This window comes from Stenella coeruleoalba, assembly GCF_951394435.1.
Source record: "Stenella coeruleoalba genome assembly, chromosome: 12".
Classification (NCBI taxonomy): domain Eukaryota; kingdom Metazoa; phylum Chordata; class Mammalia; order Artiodactyla; family Delphinidae; genus Stenella; species Stenella coeruleoalba.
The window spans coordinates 71342614-71363074 of record NC_137158.1 but is presented as its reverse complement, the minus strand read 5'-3'; the positions used below and the strand labels follow the sequence as shown (position 1 = coordinate 71363074).

The 20461-nt window shown below is 37.4% G+C and overlaps 1 protein-coding gene across 4 annotated transcripts in view; it reads left to right on the top strand.

Moving 5' to 3' along the window:
* The first annotated feature begins 1446 nt into the window (after window positions 1-1446).
* Window positions 1447-20461, top strand: part of SHPRH (SNF2 histone linker PHD RING helicase) — a 91680-nt gene continuing 72665 nt past the window's right edge. For 2 of the 4 annotated variants that reach the window (XM_079938945.1, XM_079938947.1), the window contains exons 1-6: window positions 1447-1652; window positions 11209-11872; window positions 14134-14263; window positions 16100-16318; window positions 19084-19162; window positions 19800-19950. In XM_079938945.1, the coding sequence (XP_079795071.1) occupies window positions 11237-11872; window positions 14134-14263; window positions 16100-16318; window positions 19084-19162; window positions 19800-19950 (1215 nt within the window). In that variant the 5' untranslated portion in view covers window positions 1447-1652; window positions 11209-11236. Of the gene's footprint in view, window positions 1653-11208; window positions 11873-14133; window positions 14264-16099; window positions 16319-19083; window positions 19163-19799; window positions 19951-20461 lie in introns of those variants that run through there. The other 2 variants (XM_079938946.1, XM_079938948.1) reach the window with 2 other exon arrangements.

Sequence of the window (20461 nt, the reverse complement as noted above, 5' to 3'; positions counted from 1 at the left end):
ATGAGCATTAGCTCTGGTGATTCTAATATGAAAAACCATTACTTCATAGAGAACTTTTCAAAGACTACACAGGGCACTTTGCAAATACAGGATTGAACATACCATTGGAAAATTCAAGAGGAAGAATTTTCTTTAATTGTAAGGACAGGATACTGTATAGAATTCCATCTCTGTAGGTGAAATTACATCTCCAGACACACAACTGGATCTACACTTTAATATTTTGTACAGGATAACAATAATGTCTATAGAGATTAATTACCCTGATCAAGCTGAACAAAGATGAAATGATGCTGTGCTTATTTTTAAATATTTCTGCCTGGTACCAGCTGAACTCAGTCAAATTATGAGCTTAATTTTCTGCTCCAATGGTGAAATGTGACATAAAACTATCAAAGATAACCTTTTACAGCACAATAAACGTTTAAATATGGAGTTTCAAATTACACTTCCAAAAGAAAGGCTCCATTATGTCTTGTATCAATACTTAGTTAAAGGATCAGTTCTCCAATGAAGAGGGACTCTGCTTGCCTACTGCTCCAGCACTAGCATTTCTTTTTCAACTTGCCTTATGAAGACTTGGATAAGGTCACTGATTTCCACTGAATTCTACGTGGTTTCATTTATGCAAATGGCCTCTCTTAAGCTATTTTAGAGGTCTAAAGAATATGGACCACTCCGGACTCTCTCCGCAGCTAACGGACGCTCCCATAGGCAAGAACTTACTTTTGTCCTTCTGTGATCACACAGGCCAAGACGCCACTCCACAGTATAATGCTGAGTCCTTATTAGGTACTCAATCACTGAGTGCCCCATGTTCCTGAGGGTTATTTTTCAGGCTCTTGGCCCTGAAGCCTCTCAGTTATGCCAGTTATCTAGGCATAAGCCTACGTCCAAGAAAAGCGGCTACCGCTCAGTGAAGAGAAGGAAAAGGACTAAGATATCGGAAGGCCACCTTCAGCACAATACGTGTAGTTTTTTCCTCATCTTAAAATATTTACTCACATCTCCCTGGAAAGTCTTTTAAAATCACTTTTCTGAGGGAGATAAGCTTCATCCGTAACTAATTAGTGGCTGCTTTCTGGAAACAATTTAAAAGGTGCATTTGCAGAATTCTCTTCTTTTTGTTAAAGCCACAACTCTTACATCTGGCACTCGCTTCAAACGGGTGCCACCCCCTTCCGCTGGGAGCCTCGCCCCTTCAGCCGGGAGCCTCGCCCCTTCAGCCGGGCGCCCCGCTCACTTCTAAATCCGCTTAGAGCCCCGCCTCCTCCTTAGAGGTTCCAGCCAATCCTGTATTCTCCAATGGCTTGGTGTCGAGATATCGCGAGACTTCGACCGTGTCTTTCGAGAGTCTCTAACCGTGTGGACTTGCGCAGAAGACACTCATGAAGCCACTGCCGGACAAAGGGGGCGGGGCGCTCCTACGTGCGCGTTCACCTTGACCCTTCGCTCCAGCGCGCGCTCGGCACCTAGGAGCTGTGGTTTCTGGGCCCCCCAAGGAACCGCAACACACGCCAGCCTAAATCGCGCGTGCCTACCTCAGGTGGATGTTCGCTGGGTGGCGAATGCATGTCCGGGACCTGCGGGGGCATTAGAGGGCCCTGAGCCTTGGTGCAGAGAGGCTCTAGGGGCTTGGAGAACGAGTCTAGGTAGGCGCTTGGGTGATGGAGGGTCAGGGGTCAGAGGTCGGGGACGGAAGGCGTCTCTGCACAGAGACGGAGGTCCCAGGGAGGGAGGACTCTGTTGTTCTGGAGTCTGGGAAACTAAAAGGCTGAGAAGGAGCCGCAGCGCGAGTCCCCCCGACCCTTCCCCATCCCAGACGTGTGGGCCCGTGCACCGCCGCGGCTCCCCCGGGACGAGGTGGGGCCATGGGAAAGGAGGCTGTGCTTCTCTCCGGGGGCTGGGGCCTGGGGCCTGCAGTGTCTTGTTCGAGCGCCCCGAGGGCTGTGATCGCGCTTCTCCGCCTCGCGGCAGCTTGTTTGCCGGGCCTGCTGGGAGCGGTCGGCGCTGACAGCCCTCCTCAGACTCCTCGAACCGCTTTTGAGTCTTTTGGAAGGAAACTGAGTGGGTATCACTGTTCGCCGCAGATATGCCCCTGGAGACTTGGAACTGGGCAGCTGCCTAGCTTCTTGGTGGGCGGGGTTGTAATGTAGTACAGGGGAGGCCGAGGCCAAGTTAGTCTGAAAGTTCTCAGTTGCCTCTGGAGTCATATTAATTACATTCGCATTCTAAACCACCAGTGCACATTGTACACTTTGACTCCTTGGTAGTTGCTGGTTTCCAGAACCAAGATGTGTTTTCTGATGATTGACGGTCACTGTCAGATAAACAGTATTATTAAATAATGACCATTAAGCTTGTGTCTTTTTTCTAAGTGACTTGATATTAGCCATGAGGTAAAAATCCTAGATGTTTGGTGTTTTCCTACTTGTGTTTAAATTAACTTGTGGCTTTAACGGAACAAAAAAATAATAATTTTAAAGTCATTAAAGCCATTTTTTACTATTCGGTTGGGTGATAGCAAGAATGATGAAACTCCCATGAATTGAAATAATCCATAATATCTGTACTGTCACCAAAAAGACTAGTTGATTTATGATCAGTAATCATGCTGGAAGCAGTGTGGTAGTGAACAGTTGTGGGATAAGTGTACCTGTACTGCAAAAGCTGGCACTTCCTGGAGTTTACAAGGTCCACTTGGCCAATAAGCTGGCAGTTGAGAATAAAATAGTTTAGTTTTGAAGGATGCTATATATATGTATATATATACTCTTCTTGTCCAGCCTGAAGAACTGTACTTACAGGATTATTAAAACAAATCTTTTATTAAGAGTTCAGGCTAGAAAGATTTGGGGGAAACAATCTGCTGGTGAAAAATCTTATGAGGGCATTTTCTAAGTATCTGTGACTAACATATGTTCTAGAGTTCAGTAGATGAAAATACTCTCAGCCTACTGGGATTATCACTACAGAAGAAGATTGTGGTAATGCTAGGTCACTGAGAACTTTTCAGTTATCAGTAGTGATTGGGCTTCACTTGCATAAGGCTTACCTTGGACAGCAATATCTCAAATGTATATACTCTTTGTTCCCCTAATAGCCTAAACCCAGGCCTACCATGGATTCGTGGTAATTCAGGATTGGTATGTGTCTTTTAATGAAGAGCTAATAATTTGGAGAGGAAAGAACCTGAATAAGTTTAATTGATATCCATTTGTTGTATTGTCTTAGTAACTTAACATTTTATGTTTACTCTTCTAGCAATCTATCTTTGTTTTCTGTTAAAGATGCAGGTCAGTCAGTTTTCTCTGTCTCATTCTGGGCCAGAAATAGTAAGGAGTAGTTTCACACTACCTATAGTCTTTTAGAATATGGTTAAGAGAGATTTTTCCATAAAGAAATATGAGTAAAGTACTGTACTAGGCCCTTAAAAAGAGAGAGAGTATTGAGAAAATTAGAGATCTTTGGTTCACGCTACTTTGTATGTCATTTCCATCCTGACACTGACCTGGCATTGGGAGTACAATGCTGAATAGGATACTGTTCTTGCCAAGCTTTCGAGTAGTTCAAAGTCAAACAGTTAAGAACACTGTAGCAGTTGGGATCAAGGAGGAGAGGCCCTTAACTCAGCATACCTGGTCATGGAAGGTTTTGTGGGGAGATTAGGACAGCGATAGGCAGAAAAGCATCAAAGGGCATTTCAAGCAAAAGGCTTTTTACATCTTAAGTGAGGGACAATAAAAATGTGGTCCATATAGAAAACTGCATATAATCATGTTATACCCAAACACTGATATTTAAGGGGAGGAAGAAGAAGCAGAATCATCAAAGATGAGATTCATCTGGTATGAGGAAAACAAGGAGAAGGATTTAGAATTGGAATATGATTAGAGATACATGGAATTTTACCAGTACTTGACTTATTAGCTACCAGTTAACATTATGGTTATAAGTAGCTTTGATCAAATATTATCTTCTTTGGTTCAAGAGTTATCCCTAGATAGAGATCTGCTAGAAAAAGAGTCAACCAAAACAGGATGGTGGGGTGGAGGGAAGGCAGATCATGAATGTTTGCTCAATAGAGAACTGAACAAAACGAGAGCCTTGCTAGAAATCCTGGTCTTTATTTTTCTTCAACTTATCATTGTAATTGACAAATACTTCTGTAATATTAGAAGAATCAGATTGGAAGCAAACATCTGAAAGAATGTGCAGATTATAGTGGTATATATCACTTAAAAGATACTGGATGAGCCTTACCAGAGAAAAGAACAGAGAGTTGAAGGAATGTGTTCGGATTCAATAATATCTCTATTACAAGACTGTTGTAAGAGAAAGGGCACATATTAACCTCTCTTCGCAATTGATTGGCTCAAAATGGTCATGGATTACTAGAGATGCAGCACCAGTTGAGCAGACATTTCCCATCTATACTATACTTTGGAAAGAAAGAAGTGGATTTTAGTAGGCAGCTGGCTAACAATAACGAGGTTTCTCAAACTTGGCTGCGTGCTGGAATCGCCTAGGGAGCCTAAGAAATAATGGAGGTAGTGCCTGGGCCCTGCCCCAGAGATTATAATTTAATTGGCTGGGTAGTACCAGGCATCAGGATTTTTTAAATTTCCTCCAGGTGATTCTAACGTAAGTCAAATTTGAAACACACTGATCTATAGTCTCCCATCCTGCCACTTTAAAGTTTGGTTATTGTAAAATATAGTTTATATAGTGTTCTCGGGGTGATGATAATAGCAACTACCACTTGCTGAATATGTGCTAAATTTCTGTTGCTGTGCTCTTGTACATACACAAAGAGGCTAGACAATTTGTACGTGCAAGGCTAGAATTAGAATCTGTTGATAGGACTTCAAAGCCCACATTCTCTTCTGTAAACCGAATTGCTTTGCAGATGTGAGACACTTTAGCCAGTTGCTTTGGGGGCTTTTAGAGTTAATGATTCCATAATTACCATGTTACTAATATTACTGTGATTGGTGTGATAGGTTGTGTAACTGGCCCAGTTCCCTCCCCATCCCCTACCTCATATCCACGCTCTTTGCCATGAGCGGTTCCACCCATAAAGAAGTGTAATATATCTCCCCACCTCTTGACTTTGAGTCCATCCATGTGACTTGCTTTGGCCCGTGGAACCTTAGTGGTTTTACCCTGACCAAATGCAGGAAAATACTTGTTTGGTTGGATTTGTACTCTTACACCTCAGTCACTGCCGTAAGAACACTCCTGAGTTTTTTTTCTGGTCCCAGGAGAAGGATGAGGACTACGTTAAGCAGAGCCAAGCTGCTTCTCCTGAAACCTAGCCCAGATCAGTCAACCCTCAGCTAACCTGCAGATCTGTGAGAATAAATGATTGCTGTCTCAAGGCAGAGCTTTGGGTGATGCGTTATACAGCATATTTATGACAGTAGCTAACTGATAAACTGGTATAGCCTAACTTCAGCAGAGTGACCCAATTCCAGTATTCCAACCTGTGCTCTGAGGAGAACTGGACACAGATAAGCATTTAGGTTATTAAGGGCTTCCTGTATTATTCTGACCTCTTATCCAAGATAGTAGAGGCGATAAGATGCTTGAAGAGTAGTTAACTATAGTCAGAGATAGATCACCAGCTGCATATTCATAAGCCAAGCACTGGTTGAGGGAGTGGAATTCTCATGATTGACTTAGACCAGCAATGTTTGATAGACATTTTGCAATTATGAGAGTGTTCTATATATTTATACTGTCCAGTACAATAGCCACTAGTCACATATGGCTTTTGAGCTCTTGAAGTGTGGTTAGTGAGAATGAAGAGCTGAGTTCAAATCTTTTTATAACTTAAAGTTAAATAGCCACAGGAAGCTAGTGGCATCCTTATTGGACTGCACAAACAACTTCCTTGAGACTACGGAGGAAACCACTCTTCTTCTAAGTCACAAGGCCAATGTGTTCCTAAGTAAGAGAAAGGTTCTGTCAACAAGGAAATGAGGTAGATCTTAGGTAGATAAGTAATATTATATGTTTCTTTTATGGTTATTGTTCTATTCAGATCTTCTATTTATTGGACCAGTTTTATTCATTACATTTTGTTAGTAAATTACACATTTTATCTAGATTTTTCAAGTTTATTAGAATAAAGCTATTCTTAATATTCTCTTACAGTTTTTAAATCACTTTTGCACCTACTTTTTGTCTTTGCTTTTTAAATTAGGGTTTTTTTTAATTTATTTATTTATTTTTGGCTGCGTTGGGTCTTCCTTGCAGCGCGTGGGCTTTCTCTAGTTGCGGCGAGCGGGGCCTACTCTTCATTGCGGTGCGCGGGCTTCTCATTACGGTGGCTTCTCTTGCTGCGGAGCACGGGCTCTAGGCGCGCGAGCTCTAAGCGCGTAGTAGAGCCACAACTTCAGTAGTTGTGGCTCGCGGGCTCTAGAGTGCAGGCTCAGTAGTTGTGGCTCACGGGCTTAGTTGCTCTGAGGCATGTGGGATCTTCCCCGGCCAGGAATCGAACTCGTGTCCCCTGCATTGGCAGGCGGATTCTAAACCACTGCACCACCAGGGAAGTCCTGCTTTTTAAATTAGTTTTATTAAGGTAAATTACATGCAATAAAATTCAACAATTTTACACATACAATTTGATGAATTTTGACAAATGTGTACCATCATGTGATCACCAGTAGAACATTTCTGTTACCCCAAAGGTTTCCCTTCTGCTTCTTTGCTGCCAGTCACCTCTTACCACTTCCTGGCCCCTGATAACCACTAATCTGCTTTCTATCACTAGATTTTTACTTTTTCTAGAATTTCATATAAATGGAATCGTACACTATGTAGTCTTTCATTTCTGGCTTCCTTCACTTAGTATAATGTGTTAAAAATTCATCCATGTTGTTATATGTATCAGTAGTTTATCATGAGTAGTATTGCATTTGTTTATCTATTCATCAGGTGATGGACATTTGGGTTGTTTCCAGTTGTAGGCTTTTATTAATAAAACTGCTATTAACAAATTCAAGTTTAAGTCTTTTATGATTCTGTGTTTTTATTTCTCTTAGGTAAACGCCTATGAGTGGGATTAATAGGCTGTGTAGAAAATATATATTCAATTTTGTAAGAAATTGACAGACTTTTCCTGTTGGAATGCTGGAGAATTCAGTTCTAGTTCTTCTACATCCTCAGTCTTTTAAATTTTAATCATTCTACTGGATATGTAGTTTCTCATTGTGGTTTATGGGTTGAATTTGAAATGCCTTAATAACTGATGATGGTGAAGATATTTTCATGTGCTTACAGTATTTGCAACGTATAGATCCTCTTTGGTGAAACGACTGTTCAAAATTTATGTCCATTTTTTAATAAGGTTGTTTTTCTTACTATTGATTTGCAAGTTGTTTATATATTCCACATAGAAATCTTTCATCAGGTATTTGTTTTACTAATATTGTTTCCCATCCGCAGCTTCCCCTGTCATTTTCATAACAATATCTTTTGAAGAGCCAAAGTATTTAATTTCATTAAAGCCTAATTTATCATTTTCTTATAGTCTCTGCTTCTTGTGTCCTATTTAAATTTTTTTTTTTTTTTTTTTTGGCCTAATCCACTGTCACTTAGATTTTCTCTTCAGTTTTCTTCTGGAAGCCTTACAGTTTTAGCTTTTATATTTCAGTTTATGATCCATTTCAAGTTAGTTTTTATGTGTGTGGGGAGGTAAAAATCAAGATTCTTTTTTTTTTTTTTTTGCATAGAGGTATCTATTAAAAGGGATATTCTTTCCCCATTAATTGCCTTTGAATTTCTTTCAAAAATCAATTGACCATGCTATGTGGGTCTATTACGGGACACTTTATTTTGTTCCATTGGTCTATATGTCTATCTTTATATCATTACCACACTGTTTTGATTACTGTCAGTGTAAGTCCTGGAGTCATTGTTAAATATTTCAACTTTACTCTTCTTTTCCAAAATTATTTTGACTCTTCTAGTTCTTGGGAATCAGCTTGTCAGTTTCTACAAAAAAAAAAAAAAAAAGGCCTGTTGGGATTTCGAATGGGATTACTTTGACTCTGTAGATCAATATTGAGGAATTGACATTTCGGCATCTTGAGTCTTTCAGTCCATAAACATAGTACATAGTATATATATCTCTCTATGATTATACTACTAGGCTATTTCTCTCTTTTTATGTAGACTTGACAATTTTCAGAATAAAAAATTCTTAAAGTTATCTTTTAAAGAACTGTAAAAACAAGAGAAAAAGACATATTTATGCACATATTTTTCATTCACAATGCTTTTTATCCCATTGTGTAGGTCCAAATTTCCATCTAATATCATTTTCCTTTGTGAGGACTTCCTTTAACATTTCTTGTAAATGTGGGTCTGCAAGTGAATTCTCTTGGCTTTTGTCATTTTTTTCACCTTTATTTCTTTAAAGATACAGTCAGCCCTCCATGTCTGCAGATTCTGCATCCACAGATTGAGCCAACTGCGGATCGAAAATATCCAGTAATATAATTTGCTTTCCTAAAATTGCCAGTCAGTTTTTTTAATAGCCACCTTTTTGTGTTATGACTTCCTGATTCTGTTTCATGAAAACAATATGTTATCTCCCTGAGGATGTAATGATTTGACTGTTTTATAAAGTTCTTATTCAGATTGCTCCATCTGTTTGGGTGAAAGTTTCTTTGTTCATTTATACTCCTGTTGGAGATCCCTTCATGTTTGTTGATTGTGAACTCATCTTTGAGGTTCAGATTCCTTGCTTTACCTTTCATTGTCTCTGCTTGTACAGTTTGCTTAAGGGGAGGCTCAGAAGCAGATGTAAGACTTGTTTTCTGTTGTATTCAGTGAGAATGGGAGATTGGTGAGACCTCCATATAGGCAGAGTCCATTGTCATCTGCCTTTTTTTCTTTAGTCAGTGGCAAAGGACATCTTTCCAGTTTAGGCACCGCTCTCACCAGAAAATAGATACCCCCATCACAGCTACCTTGGCTTTGGGAGAAATAGGGCAGGTAAGGGCCTGTGGGTTTCCACTTTATTGTTCCACTATTATCTGTGCTGTAGCCCTGGACTCACTTTGGGTTCCACTACCAGGTCCCCCACCACTGAGCATGGCAGCCCGCTTGATGATGCTCCCATCTTTTGTGCTAATACATTCACGCTGTCACTCAGCTTTCCAGTCTGATTCCCTCTGTATCATTCTTTAGGAATACCTCAAAGTTTCTGGTCAGCTGAGATTTCCCCTTGTTTTGTATTACCTTAAACAGGGCTAGATTTGGAGCAGAGTAATTAAGGATGGCGAGTTAGTGGAGGTAGAGGGATGTAGACTGCTGTGAGCTCAGTTTGTCGTCAAGAAACCAAAACACAGCTTATCGTCTGTATTGAATTAAAGACCATGGTTTGATCTATACTTCTTTTATATCCTCTCCTCAAATACAGCACGGTGTTGAATACTTACTGGGGACTCGGCAAATACCTGACTGGATTTTATTTAAAAATGGAATTACTGAGAATATTTCTCTTTTTTGTTTTTCTATATATGTTATATATATATTTTTAACATCTTTATTGGAGTATAATTGCTTACAATGGTGTGTTAGTTTATGCTTTATAACAAAGTGAATCAGCTGTACATATACATATATCCCCATATGTCCTCCCTCTTGCATCTCTCTCCCTCCCATCCTCCCTATCCCACCCCTCTAGGTGGTCACAAAGCACTGAGCTGATCTCCCTGTGCTATGCGGCTGCTTCCCACTAGCTATCTGTTTTACATTTGGTAGTGTATATATGTCCATGACACTCTCACTTCGTCCCAGCTTATCCTTCCCCCTCCCCGTTTCCTCAAGTTCATTCTCTATGTCTGCGTCTTTATTCCTGTCCTGCCCCTAGGTTCTTCAGAACCATTTTTTTTTAATTCCATATATATGTGTTAGCGTACGGTATTTGTTTTTCTCTTTCTGACTTAACTTCACTCTGTATGACAGACTCTAGGTCCATCCATCTCACTACAAATAACTCAGTTTCTTTTTATGGCTGAGTAATATTCCATTGTATATATGTGCCACATCTTCTTCATCCATGCATCTGTTGATGGACACTTAGGTTGCTTCCATGTCCTGGCTATTGTAAATAGAGCTGCAGTGAACATTGTGGTACATGACTCTTTTTGAATTATGGTTTTCTCAGGGTATATGCCCAGTAGTGGGATTGCTAGGTTGTATGGTACTTCTATTTTTAGTTTTTTAAGGAACCTCCATACTCTTCTCCATAGTGGCTGTATCAATTTACATTCCCACTAACAGTGGAAGAGGGTTCCCTTTTCTGAGAATATTTCTTAAACTGCACTTGAAGACAAATTTTGTTTATATATCCTTTTTTTTTTCCCCAGCTACATGGTTGGAATAAATTGGAATAGGCACTAACCATCATTATGACTTTGTGATTTAACTTCTCTGAGTTGTTTTATGCTATGTATAGGAATTGGCTATTATTTTGGGAAACGTAGTTTAGGACCTACCTTATATAGGCTGCTTTTAGCCCAGTTTCCTCTTTTGAGTTGACAAAGCTTTCTTTTCTTTTTTCCCTATATTTTTAAATTTTCTTCTTTTATTGTCTCTGCCTTATTTCCCCTGTTTGCCATCACCACCTTATTTCTTGCCCAGATATCCCTCTTATTCTTTTTTATATGCTGATTCACAAAAAGAAATACATTTCTATGTTTTCATCTTCCTCTTTTGAAAAAGAAGATATATTTTTAGGGATTTTTAAGTTATGTAAGAGTCAAGTGAAGTTTTGTTAACTCTTTGGGATTATAAAACAAAATTGAACTTCTATGGTGATGATATGAATCTAAATGTCACGAAAAGTTTTCAAATAAGCATTTCCAGGATATCTGAGAGATTTACCTTACTATCATGCTGCTCATTAAATGTATTTTTAGAATTTATTTTAGTTTAAACAACAAATTATCTATATTAAATTTATCTGTAAAAGACCAATAAGACCATTAGAATTTATATGAGACATGAGATTATAGTGAGTGTGTTCCAAAGCTGTATTTGACTTATTAAAAAAATTATCCATTACTTTGTGTGTCTCTGAAGATTCCATGTTATGTGTGGGATTATTTTTCTCTGCTGAATTTCTCATCTGGGAGTATTTTAATACTAAAATCCTCTCTTGGAATGCCTACTGTTGCGTTTGTCTTCTAGACTTCATATTTACCAAGATAACTTGAAAATGAGCAGCCGACGGAAACGTGCTCCTCCAGTGAGGGTAGATGAGGAAAAGCAACAGCAGCTTCGTTGGAATATGCATGAGGACAGAAGGAATGAACCTCTCACCTCAACTGATGACGAGCAGTCCTGCCCAGGTTTGGACTCCTCTTCTGCTCACTGCATCATCCTAGATGATAGTCTAAAGGAAGAAGTGGCTCACAAAGATAAGAAGAGGTGTCCAGAAGTGGTGAGCGTCTCAAAATCAGTTGAAGAAGAGACTGGTGGCATTTTTTCCCCTTTGTCTCCAAAGCTGAATATTGTGATTTCTCCCTGTCACTTTGATAATTCTTGGAAAGCATTTCTAGGGGAATTAACTCTTCAGCTTCTTCCTGAACAGAGTTTAATTGAAAATTTTTCTGAAAGGAGTTTTACACTGATGAGTTCAGAGTCGAGCTGTCAGTTTGTGATCTATGTTCATTCAGAATGCGAAGATATAGAGAAAAAAGAAAGAGGACTCAACGAGCCAATCAGTATTTGTGACAAAGGTATTCAAGTGGAATCATCCTTTAGTGGTGAAATGTTAGAAGATTTGGGGTGGCTGCAAAAGAAGAAAAGAATAAAACTTTACCAAAAACCAGAAGGAAATCACATTATCAAGGTATGCAATTTCTGTAGTGTCTTTTAAGGTTTTTCTGCGTCAGACAGCCCATTTTGAAATTAACTTAGAAGGAAAGTCTGGAAAGCCAGCAATAAGCCTCTCATTATTAAGTGTCAGAGTACATTTTATTTGGGACATTCAATAACTATAAAAAATGTATATTATAGCTAATCATTTTCAGGCTGTTCTTTTTTCAGGATCTTCCTGATTCGCCCTTTCCAGTTCTACTCTCAGTGACTTGTTTTGGTCCTCATTATCTCTTTCTCTTCCTGTAGCAATCCTTTAATTACTGCCTTTTCAACTCCTTCATTTCCTTTGTCTCTGGGCTGGTATGCTATGAATGCAAATGGAATTCTAGTCTATTTACTGCCTCTAGAATTAATGATAATCTGGCATATAAATCTCTCCTTTGATAGGCCTTTGTCTCCTTCTCCAGCCTCAACTCTTAGTCACTCTGCTTTTTAGTTTGTCCCAGAAAGTGCAAATTAATTTGTTTCCTGCAGATACCCTGCTGCCTTTTTGCATCTCTGCTTTTGCTCTCACACTTCCCTCTGCCTGGGTTGTGCCTTCCTCATCCCTCCAAACTCCTGGTCGTCGCTTAATGTTCAGCTCAGAGTTTACTTCACCTAAGGAGATGCTTTCTTAAACTCCATGGATGGTGTTACATGCTCTTCCCCCATAATATCTAACACATATGCTTATTTTTGCCTTGGTCACTTGTAGTGTACTTACATTTTATATCTTTCCCCCTCACTAGACTATGAAGTTTTTTATCTTTACAGCCCAGTAAAATACCATGTACTAAACAGATTTTCAGTAAATGAATGAATAAATTTACCATTCATTTCAGGCTCTGCTATTCACTAGCCAAGTAACTCTTTGTGAATCATTTAAAGGCCCTAATTTCAGCTTCTTTTTGTACGAAATGTAAATAGTACTCATTCTTTTTACCTCATACAGTTGTGTTGAGAATCAGGTGAGGTAATGTAAGTAAATGTACTTTGTCAACTATGAAGCAGGTTTATATGCCTTCATGCTAGAACTTGAAAAGAAATTCTAAAATGTTAAATTCACCTCTGTTCAGTTGAAAGCTGTGTTATACATTTCTCACATTAAAAATCAATTATATTGATAGCCCCATTTATAGTTTCAGAATTGACAGAAGGAAAGGAGAAAATTTAGAAGCATTGGATTGTAATTAATTCTTCCCTGCAGTCTAACTGTACAACCAAGCATTCCCTCTCTTTGCTGATAGTGAGTGCCAAAAATTGTGGCTCAGGGATAACAAGTATGTAAGAATTCATGGATTGTATGCCTGTGTTCTGTCTACTTCTCCCACCCACACACCAAATCTTGATCTGTTCTGTCTTCCCTAATCCCAATTTTTATAAACTTTTAAACACTTATTGCTGCTGTAGCAAGCCATCTCTAGGTACAAAGCAGAATATAAGTAGTGAAAAATAATCTTTGCCACTTATTCCTGTATAATGCTGGTTGATTCTTGTTCTTTAGTGAAAAACTATGAGAATCTCAGTGATTAGGGAATCAAGCTCAGGATAATACAGGAAAATGAAGGAAACTGTATTTATTGATTATCTACCATTAGGAAGTTTTAAAATTGTACTAAGTGGGCTATCTCATATAGGTTTCTCTCTGTTGGGGTCAGAATAAATCAATTATTTTGTTTGTTTATTTAGCTCTTAAATATCAATGCCAGTATTAAAATTCAAGTATTTTGACTACAAAACTTCATACTACATTGTTTCACTAGACTCAAGCTATATAACCTTAATCAAGGTCTGTTTTCCTATACATTTTAGTGTTTGATATAGTAATAGGGATTCCCAAACCTAACTGTGCTTAAGAATCCTGTCATGTGCATCAGAATCTTCTGGGGGAATCTGCATTTTTAACCAGCTTCATTGATATTCTGATGATCATCCAGTTGGGAAATCATTGACTTGGTTGGTAGAATTGGTGTTCTCATCACAGTCTCCCAGGTTCAGTTTCAGTTAAGGAAATATTTTTTTTCTAGCTACTTAAATGGTACATCACACATACTAGGTACTGCATTTGTAGAATGAATTTGTTATTGAAAGTGAAAACATCTAAGGGAGATTTGGTAGGTATATATTTAGTGCTTGTGGGGTAAATACTGTGAATACCTTTAAAAATGATGATGTTAAAAAATGTTTTTCTTATATCCTCAAAAATGGTATAGTACAATCAAAACTATTTTTATGTTGATTAATTCTATGTAGGTTGGAATTTATCTTTTGGAAGGTGGCCTAGCAAAACTAGATTTTCTGAGTGATGCAAACTCAAGAATGAAAAAGTTCAATCAACTCATGAAGAGAGTGATGGAAAAGTTATACAATTTTATTATTCCAGGTAATATTTAAAGTAAACTTTAAAATTGCTACTACTGAAGAGCTGTGGGTTTTCCCCCAAATCCTATACATAACAGCCAGAAAAACAGCTACTAAAACCATAGTAAAAATTAAACCTTCATAAAATTGCTATATGACAAAATTATACTTATCCGAAATACCCCTACTTCTATAATTTTTGTCTTTATTTGCTTAATAATGTGCTTAGCTTATAGTAGTTACTCAAGAAATGTTTATGGAGTCAATAGGCAGAATTTAAAGGGATCTGAGCTGATTGGAATTTTTGCATTATTCCTGTGCTTTTTTATTTTGTCATGGCCAGAGATTCTTGGCTGGCCTTTATTCCACCTCTCCTTTGCAGTCTGACAAATAATCTCAAGAGCCTGCTTCCCATAAAGACCAGTTAACTTTGCTACTGTTTCTTGGCAAGACGTTGTATCGTTGGTCAGGACTGCAGTTTCAGAGTTGTCTGCCATTGGTTCCCAAGGGAGAGTGTGGATGGCTTGATGCAGCCCATCAACACTACTGGAAAAACGGCTCAAATTCTCCAAGTCCTGCTCATGGTGGGTCAGCCTTATTTCAGGTGCAAATTATAGAACATTTTTATACTGGAATATTTGGGAAATCCGTTTCTGAGCTTGGTTATTGAATTGTTTCTGCAGTACATTCTTTGCAAAGCTTCATGATAACTAATAATAGTAAATCATTTTGCATGTTAAAGACTTAAAATTGGAAGGAATGCTTTTAAGTACACCTAGAATTTTTAAAGTTATAAGAATTCCATTATTCTGCCTTTTAAAAATAATAAAATTTGAACTTTTCAAAGGAAAACTTCAAGGATTTTAAAGGAAAACTTCAAATTTAGTTACTAATACTGGAGTATACACCTATACTAACAGTCTGAAATAACTAAGCATATAACCACACATTAATTGTAAACTTTTGAAAATCTTAATATGACATAATTTTTATTGAAAATAGTAAATTATGTATTTTATGGTACAGTTTTTATTTTAGGGCATATGAGACCTGTTCTATAAATGTGTGTACGCCTATTTGAAACCTTTCAGTAATAAATCATTAGCTTTAGTTAATAGGGTTTGTAAATTTGTTCAAGAGTTTGAATTTTTTTTTTCATGTGTACGCATGAATCTTCTTCCACAGGGCAATTGTGCCCAACAAATGAGTCTGAAATTCTTACGAATTTGTGTTGATGGCTTAAGCCCTTAATCTCCTGATTGGCTGCTGGTGCTGCTACCAAATACCTATCCTTTTTAGCATAAGAAATAGAATGGGAATCCTTGTCTTATTAGACATAGAAAAATTGCGTATGGATTTTTTTTATGTTAAGATGTAAAAGTGAAATAAATTATCCTTTTACAAACTGCAAAAGATATTCACATTCAGTTCCTCAGATGTTTATTAAACATCTACAACGCGCAAGGCACGTGCTAGCTGCTCTGAGGAACTATAAAAACAAAAGACAGCCTTTGCTCTCAAAGAGCATTACAGTTCAGTGGGGAAGGTATGAATACACACAAATGATTGTATTACCAGACAGATTGCAATATATTACTATATCCAAAGTATAAGAGTATTGCATGAACACAGAAGAGAATATTAATTCCGACCAGGGAAAACAAAAGAAAATGTCATGGAAAAAGTATCAGTTGAATTTTCTTGAAGGATGGATGGGTAAATTTTTGATCAGTCAAAAAACATACTAAGAAAGGCCCCAGAAGTGGAAGAATGCATGGTATGTTCTTGAAATAAGAATTGCTTATAGTTATAAATGTGGATGGGATTGTTTTGAGTACATTTGTTCTTGGATACACAGATGTGTTGGAAGAGGATGAGGAAGATTCAGAGAGTGAGCCAGAGGGACAGGACATTGATGAACTCTATCACTTTGTGAAGAAAACACATCAACGAGAAACTCCATGCATCCAAGTGGATGTCCAGCATCCTGCACTGACTCCTGTGTTGAGACCATACCAAAGAGAGGCTGTAAATTGGATGCTACAACAAGAGCATTTCAAAAGCACCCCTGCTAGTGGCAAGTATAAGATGCTTAAAGAAAGGCAAATTGATCAGAGGGATTATATGAGAGAGAGGGTAGGGGGAAATCGATCAGTAAACAAATCATATTGAAAACATAGGATAGAATGGGTGCTACTATGAACAAAATTATTTTCTAAGAAATCCTTCAAAACTGAAATCTAGAGAAATTCATATATGAGTTCCCTCATCCATAAAAGTTCAAACTGATTTTTCCAGCCAAAGTAAAGGCTGCCTTGATTGGAATTTTTAAAAACCAAGAAATTTTTTACATGCCTTTCCAACTAAGAATTGCTTTTGTAACCTGACCAGATGGAATCTTCCTAATATATGTAAAAGGCTTTACAATTTAATCATGAATGTTAGGGACAGAAAACAAATTTACAAAAGTGGGAGACAATGTGTAACTAACCTAATTTTCCTAGGTTTGCATGTATTTTCTTTACTCCACAAAATAAATAATAAAATGAAACACCATCTAATAAGTGTTTTCAAAAAAGTAGTAGATTTATGGGAGTCATTTGTGCCACTTCTTTATCATTGTCTTTAAAGGCATGGGCACAAGATGAGATTTTTACATGACTCTAGGAAGTAAAGTGTTAACTATTTCTCACTCTTCCTGTATAGATTTATTTTAATCAGTGATGAATAGCTCTTATTTCTCCCACTTTTTTATCCAACAAACTTTATTTTTTTAACTTTTTATTTTGGAAATATCAGTTCATAGCCAATATTATTTCTTCTTCCTCCTCCTCCCCCAATATTTTGAATTATTTTGAAATAATAATCCCACATATTGTATCATTTCTTCTGTTAATATTTTGGTTTATTTCATTAAAAGATAAAGGATCTTTTAAACAGATATAAATATATGTAGAATGCATTTTAAAACCCAGTAATTCCTTAATATCACCAAATCTCTCTCCCTTCCTTCCCTCCCTTCTCTCTATTTCTCCTTCTTATAGTTTGTTCAAATCTGAAACCAAATAACATCCATATATTGGAATTAGTTGCTGTCTCTTAAGTTTCTTTTAGTCCATAGGTTCTATCTCCTCTCTCTTGTATTTTTTTCGTATATTTGTTTAAGGAATGGTTAGCTCTGTAGAGTTTACCACAGACTGGATTATTTTTTCTCCAAAATGAAATAATTTTTTTCAACTAAGGAATTTGATTAAGGTGTAACTTACATACAGTAAAATGCACAGACCTTAAGGGCACAGTTTGATAAGTTTTGATGAATCTATGCATCTGTGAAACCAGCAACTCAGTTAAGACATAGAACCAGACTTTTTCAAATGTAGCCACTGGCCACACATGCCTCTTGAGACTTGAAATGTGGTTGTCCAAATTATGTGCAATAGGTTTAAAATATATACTAGATTTCAAATAGTACCAAAAAAAGAATGTGAAATATCTCACTACTAATTTTTATATTGATTGCATATTGAAATGATAATATTTTGATTATATTGGGCTAAATGAAAACAAGTATTAAAATTAATTTTACCTGTTTCTTTTAATATTTCTATCATACAGGACTGACAAAGTATTTCCATCACCCCAGCAAGTTCTATAATTGCCCAGTCAGTTCTCCTACTTCAACCCCTTCGGGAGGCAACCACTATCACCGTAAATTAGTTTTGCCTGTTGTTTTTGTTTTTGTTTTTTTGGGTTTTTTTTTTGCGGTACGCGGGCCTCTCACTGTTGTGGCCTCTCCTGTTGTGGAGCGACAGGCTCCGGACGCGCAGGCTCAACGGCCATGGCTCACGGGCGCAGCCGCTCCGCAGCATGTGGGATCTTCCCATACCGGGGCACGAACCCGTGTCCCCTGCATCGGCAGGCGGACTCTCAACCACTGCGCCACCAGGGAAGCCCAGTTTTGCCTGTTTTTGAAACAAACGGAATGATAAAATGTGTACACTCGGGTGGAAGGAGTTGGCCTCTTTCAACATAATGTTTTCGAGGTTCATCCGTGCTGCATGTGTCAGTGATTCATTGTTTTTTGTCCACAGGCTGGATTTTGTTGATTAAATCCCATGTGTCATTTAGTAGTTTTTCTTTTCCCTTGGTTCCCGTAAATTAAAGCTTTTTATCTTTTAATTTTTTTCATTTTATAAAACCTATATGTCTGTATTCCTACTTCATCTATTAATCCCTAAAGAAAGTAACAAAAAGTGACTTACCATTTCACTGGTGAGTGGAGCCATACTTCCTACTTAGCAGTTGGTTTGAACAACTTAAAATATTAAGGGAAGGGTTAGTGGACGATTCTGGCTGAAATAAACTCAGTACTTCAGTGTTATAGTTTTAGATATTATTTCCTCAGTTAAGCCTTTCCTCCGACTCAGACCCATATAAAAGGTTAGGTCTGATTTACGTTAATGTATTAGTCCAGTATCGTATATCTGTTGAGTTATTTAAAGACATCAGGTAACTTCTTGAAGGATTTATAAAAGATAAGCTACTTTCCTTTATTGGGTAAGACTTGGTTATATGTATTAGTTTTCTTTTCCTGTTAATCCTCTGTAATTTGCTAAACTTTTTCTGTCTTATCACTTGTTTATATGGAACATATTGGTGCCCAAAGCAAAGAAAGCTAAAGAATAATATCTCAAGAAAAGAATGAGAGGAGTCCTAGCCTTTTTCCCATGTGTATGTGCCTTTCCAGGGTGTCCTGACTGTTAACTTACTTTTATTTTAATGTGATTATCTGGCAGAAAGGAAAACAAACAAACTTGTTCTTATGATTATATTTTTCTTTAGAAAATGCCCTGCACTTCCTATGGCGAGAAATTGTTACATCTGAGGGTTTGAAACTCTACTACAATCCATATACAGGCTGGTAAGGCAAAACGATAGTAAAAATAAATATTACAAAAACCTGTATGAGATTGGTAGCGTAAGTCTTCAGCCTCAGCAGTACCTCAAGAAGGAATACTAAGTCCAGGTCTCATTAGACATTTTTATAGATAGACATAGAATTAATAGCGCTTGTAATTTTTCAGTAGATAAATGCAGTATAATAGACTTAAGATGCATAGTTATTGATATTTAAAGAGATTATAATTTTAGGTAAAATGTCATCTTATTATGGGCCAGTTCATTAAATTTGTTAATTTCTATTACAAAAGAGTTTTAGGAATCATTAAATATGACTAGTGAATCAGTAGTTATTGCCATTCTTAATTTTTTATTCACAGATTCATAAAGGTCACAGAAAAAAGGCAGACATGCTTCCTTTTATTTATAGAAGAAAAAAATGATGACAGTACCAATTCTGTTTCTGCAGACTTTAGTTGTCAGCTCAGGCAGTTTTTTGATCACAGTTCTTATATTCATGATCTAGGGATTATAATTGTTGCAACCTAAAATATAATTTTTAAAAGCTTAGCCTTCTATGCATTTCTCCCAGTTCTCTTTAGGAACAGTGTAATTTTTATTTGCATTCCTATGATGTGTTTTTCTTGTCTTTTCCTTAGCATCATCCGTGAGTACCCAAATGCTGGGCCACAGTTGCTTGGTGGAATCTTAGCAGATGAGATGGGTCTGGGAAAGACAGTAGAGGTTTTGGCTCTGATTCTGACACATACTCGACAAGATGTCAAACAAGATGCTCTCACTCTTCCTGAGGTAGTAGGAGTACTATAGGGCTTGGGAAAGTGGGGACATATGTTCTCCAAAAGCATCATGTATCAAACATTTGCTTGGCACTTAAGTCAACACTTTCAGTTTACTCTGCAATTAATGATTTATATTAGTTGTTAGTTAACTTCAAGTAGGCACAGAAAATGGAATGTTTGTGACCTGGAGGGGTTTTTTTAAAGTGATATTGACGAACTAGGAAGGCGACATGCTGTCACTTACCAAGCTTCCTTCTAGCTGGCAGAGAAATTCCCTTAGGAAAGTTTTATTACTTCCTCAAATGTTTTGTCACTACTTCACATCTCTGTATTACTGCTAAATATTTTTGAGAGCTATTTTTCAAAAACTGTGCAACAGATATGTAAATCTTAGAGTCAAATATCAATAATTAGAACTTTGTTACAGGATAAACAGCTTAGTAATTAGATTGCTAGATGAAACAAACTCTGAGTCTTTATTCCAAAATACAATTGTGTTTAAAAATGCAAATTTTAGAGTT